This window comes from Lactuca serriola, chromosome 8, assembly GCF_051521515.1.
Source record: "Lactuca serriola cultivar US96UC23 chromosome 8, Lser_US96UC23_V15, whole genome shotgun sequence".
NCBI lineage: Eukaryota > Viridiplantae > Streptophyta > Magnoliopsida > Asterales > Asteraceae > Lactuca > Lactuca serriola.
In genome coordinates this window covers 105066701-105071300 of record NC_136415.1, presented here as the reverse complement: position 1 = coordinate 105071300, position 4600 = coordinate 105066701, and the positions used below count along the sequence as shown (strand labels likewise).

Below are 4600 nucleotides of genomic sequence, written 5' to 3'. Positions count from 1 at the left end.
GTTTGAGGGCAATTCTAACACCTTAAAAGGTGTTCACGGCCCTTGAAGAGGGGTTTACGGTCCAAGAGTGTTCTTGGGCCATAAACTCAAGTTTACTCTTCATATGATAAGGTTTTGGTGTTCTAAGCTCGAAGGTGTAAGTCCACAAGTCATATCTAAGCCCTAGGAGTGATTTGGGAGGGTTTTGGGGCTTCAAAACCCCACTTAAGGGTGTTCACGGTCCAAGAATGTTCTTGGGCCATAAACATATGAATTTGCCTCTTTTGGATGTCTTGAACGCGAATTTGCATGCTAAAGGAGCTAAATAAACAAGTTAGGGTAGATCACTTACTAGTTTGGGGCTTGAAAGAGGCGTTTTTGGATCTAAGGCAACTTTTAGAGAGAGAGAGAGAGAGTAGAGAGAGAGTGGAAAGTTTCAAATGGTCGTAATTTGACTTGGTTGAAACTAAAACTTTTCAAGGGATATTGAGGGTGTTTCTAATTTGTTCCAACCCTTACGAAGTCATTATAAAAGTCCCAAATTAATTAACCAATCCAAAAGGTTAACGGACAGTTTAATAAAGCGAGGCTTATTAACGGAATGAGAGGTTAAAATGCCGGAATAAATTTCGGGTTGTCACAACGTTTGAGCCCAGTGGATCGATTAATACATTTATCTCTCTCAGAAGATTTGGGCCGTCTCCATCCAATAAATTTCGTGGGCCTAGCTCCTTTCAATTTCATTCGGATCCTACATTCGAGTCCACCCGACTCCTTGGTAAAAGACGCAGAATCGATCAACTGGAGGCAGAATTCACCATTAATCTTAAAAACCTGAATAATCCTTCTCAAGACCCTCCAAGAAACCTCTTCCCTGATCACGCCCCCCCCCAATCGACGAGACTCTTGTTTCCCCTCCTCTGATGAATGACAATATATCCACACATTCAATTGATCTGAACAGGAACATAAGCGATATCCTAGACATGGAACAAGAGTTCGATGAACACGATTCTGATTCATCCTCAGAGGAGATAAGACACACTGTTGAAGTAGGTAAGGAATTGGGGTTCGACATTGAGGTTGATAACCCTATCCTCAAAGAAGTAATGGGCGGTGAAGGTGAACAAATAATTGGTCAATGAATTGGCTAAGTCTCAACATCAGAGGTATAGGTGAAGAAAAAAAATCACATGGGCGAGTAGATTAAAGAGACAACATAATTTATCTTTCATGGGGCTTCAAGAAACATAATTGGCGAATGTTGAATCAATAGACGTGGCTGGTTGTTGGGATTCACTGGAGTTTTCATGGTCTGCGGTTGAGGCTACTGGTAGATTTGGAGGCATACTAAGTATTTGGGATAATAATGTATTCAATGTTATGGAGGTTATAAGGTCTAGGTATTATCTTATTACCGTTGGAAGGTGGATTGGTATACAAGGATTAACCATCCTTGCTAATATTTACGTCCCTCAAGCACCTGTTGGAAAGCTTAAACTATGGAATGATCTGATCAATATTAAGAACGAGAAACATGGTACATGGATAATATTCGGAGACTTTAATGTGGCCAGAAGGCCAAAGGAAAGAATCAATTCACAATTTTGCTCCTCCAGCTCCAGTGCATTCAATCGTTTTATCGCTGAGGCCGGTTTACATGACCTTAGGATGGGAGGTCATCGCTTCACGTTGTTTTGCGGGGACGACTTGAAACTTAGTAAATTGGATAGATATTTAGTCTGTTCGAATTTTATGAATCAATTTCCGATTGCTTCTGTTACTGCCCTCCCTAGGGACTTATCAGACCATTGTCTTGTTCTCCTTTCCACTGTAGTCTCAGACTTCGGGCCTCCCCCATTTAGGTTCTTCAGTTCATGGATGTTGCGTGAAGGTTTTGACGGGGTGGTTACATCTGCTTGGATAAATTTTGTTGGGTATGGTACTCCGGATATGATTCTTGTTGTAAAGCTCCGATATCTTAAGAAGGATATTAAAAAAATGGCGTGCAATCAACCACCCACAAGAAACGGTTGATCTGAGGAATCTTAAAAAAAGAGCTCATGAGATTGACACTATAGCAGAAGACAGACCACTAACTGTTGGTGAGATTGAAGAGCGAAGGGAGGGGCGGAAAAAAATAGCAGAAATGGAAAGGATGGCTGTGTTCGACTTGAAACAGAAATCTCGGATCAAATGGATGGTAGATGGAGATGAAAATACGAGTTTCTTTCACGGGTATGTTAACAATAGAAACAGGAGAAACAGGAGAAACAAATTGAGTGGTTTGATGATTAACGGGGTATGGACGACAGATCCTGTTGCAATAAAAGAGGAGGTTCACTGTTTTTTTCAACATAAGTTTCTTGAGAAATGGCCTTCCAGACCCAAATTCACTAGCCCCATGTTCCATAGAATCTCTCCTGCTGAATGCATGTCTCTTGAGGTTCCATTCTCATTAGATGAAATTAAGGCTGCAATATGGGCGTGTGGCAGTGAAAAGGCCCCCGGGCCTGATGGCTTTACCTTTAAATTCCTAAAAAGCTACTGGGAAATGATTAAAGGAGACGTTTGGGATTTAGTAAAGCACTTTGAAGAGTCTGGTAGAATTGCGCGCGCCAGGCTACAACTCGTCTTTTATAACTCTCATCCCAAAGACTAAAGATTCACTCAAACTAAGTGATTACCGTCTTATTAGTCTGATTGGCTGCCTATATAAAATAATAGCCCGGCTTCTTGCAACTAGACTGAAACTGATTATTGGGCAGAACATTGATGAGGTTCAATCAGCTTATGTCGAAGGTAGGAACATTCTTGATGGTCCCTTGATAGTGAATGAGCTCTGTTCCTGGGATAAAAAGGAAAATCATAAAATTCTACTATTTAAGGTAGACTTTGATAAGGCTTTCAATTCCATAAATTGGGAGTACCTTGAATCTATTATCATGCAAATGGGATATGGAGAAAAATGGCGAAAATGGATTAAAGGTTGTCTTGGATCCTCCCGAGCCTCAATGCTTGTTAATGGATCGCCGACGAACGAGTTCTCGATATCTAAAGGGGTGAGACAAGGGGATCCCTTATCCCTATTCCTCTTTATCACTGCTATGGAAAGTCTCAACATAGCGATGAAGACAATATGTGAAAAAAGAATTTTCAAAGGCGTGACGATCCCGAGATGTGATACCACGGTATCTCATCTTTTTTATGCTGATGACGCCCTTTTTGTTGGCGAATGGTCTGATCACAACATAAAGAATCTTGCCCGCATACTCCGATGCTTCCACATCTCATCCGGTCTTAAAGTTAATTTTCAAAAGTCCAAAGTCTTTGGAATAGGGGCTACAATGAATGAAGTCAACCGTTGGGCTGCCCCGCTCGGTTGTGAGCCAGCGTCACTTCCCTTCAATTATCTCGGTGTTCCCGTAGGTGCTAACATGAACCTTAAGAAGAATTGGAGGCCAATATTTGATAGATTTCAATCCAAATTATCTGCATGGAAATCAAAAACTCTCTCCTTTGGTGGAAGGCTAACCTTGGTCAAATCTGTGCTTGGTAATCTTCCCACTTACTTCCTCTCATTATTTGTAGCACCTGTTGGAGTTATTAATACGCTTGAAGGGATTAGAAGACAATTTTTATGGGGAGCTTGCGAGAATAAAAACAAAATTAATTGGGTGGCAAGGGACCAGGTGTGTGCCCCAAAACAAAGTGGCGGTTAGGTGTCAGAACAATTCGGGCCCTCAACATATCCTTAATTGTCAAATGGTGGTGGCGGTTCAAAATGGACCCCCCTCACTTTGGAGTCAGGTAATAAAAGGGATTCATAACTTACAATCTAAACCGGATGTATACATGTCCAGAAAATCGATAACAGGTGTTTGGAATAATATTGCTGGTATCAAAACTGAGTTGCAGAAGTTTGGGATATCAATTGCGTCAGTGATTAAGAAACAGGTAAATGCAGGCGACAAAACTCTATTTTGGCGGGATACTTGGGTGAATGAAAATACCCTCAAAGATGAGTTCCCTAATCTCTACAAGCTGGAAAAAACGAAAAACTGTTTGGTTGCTGATAGAGTTAAAGTGGGCGGCCCAGTTTAGGATTGGAAGTCCCTTCCCTCAAGCGCGGAGCAATTACAGGAACTGGCATCAATCTCCTCTATTATTGGGCTACTTCAACCTTCAACATCTCCAGATACATGGTGTTATGGTTTGAACAATAATAAGGAATTTCCTGTTGACACTCTACGACACAAGAGATCATTTGTCTTCTCCCTTTAGTGAGTGTACGGTGATATGGACCTCTATCATTCCCATAAAGGTTTCGTCTTTTATTTGGAGAACTAGTCTTGGCAGGGTTCCTACTAAAGCTGCCTTGCATCGGAGGGGTATTAGCCTAGAGTCTACCTCATGCAACCATTGCAAAGAAGAAATGGAGGATTCGGACCATATCTTTGTCAAATGTAATTTTGCAACATCGGTGTGGAATTGGGTATTCACTTGGTGCAATATTTCTCAGCCTAATTTTGATTCGGTCAATGAGATTCTCAAATATGCTGCAAATTGGGGGCATAGCCCTAAAGAGAGAAATACATTCCTTTGTGTATGTTATGGAGCT

General features: G+C 41.3%; 1 protein-coding gene across 1 annotated transcript; it reads left to right on the top strand.

Moving 5' to 3' along the window:
- Window positions 1-965: 965 nt before the first annotated feature.
- On the top strand, window positions 966-2016 carry LOC145067248 (uncharacterized). The gene is made up of 2 exons (XM_079014431.1): window positions 966-1101; window positions 1256-2016. Exons 1-2 carry the CDS (start codon window positions 966-968, stop codon window positions 2014-2016), a joined length of 897 nt encoding a protein of 298 aa, XP_078870557.1.
- The last annotated feature ends 2584 nt before the right edge of the window (window positions 2017-4600 follow it).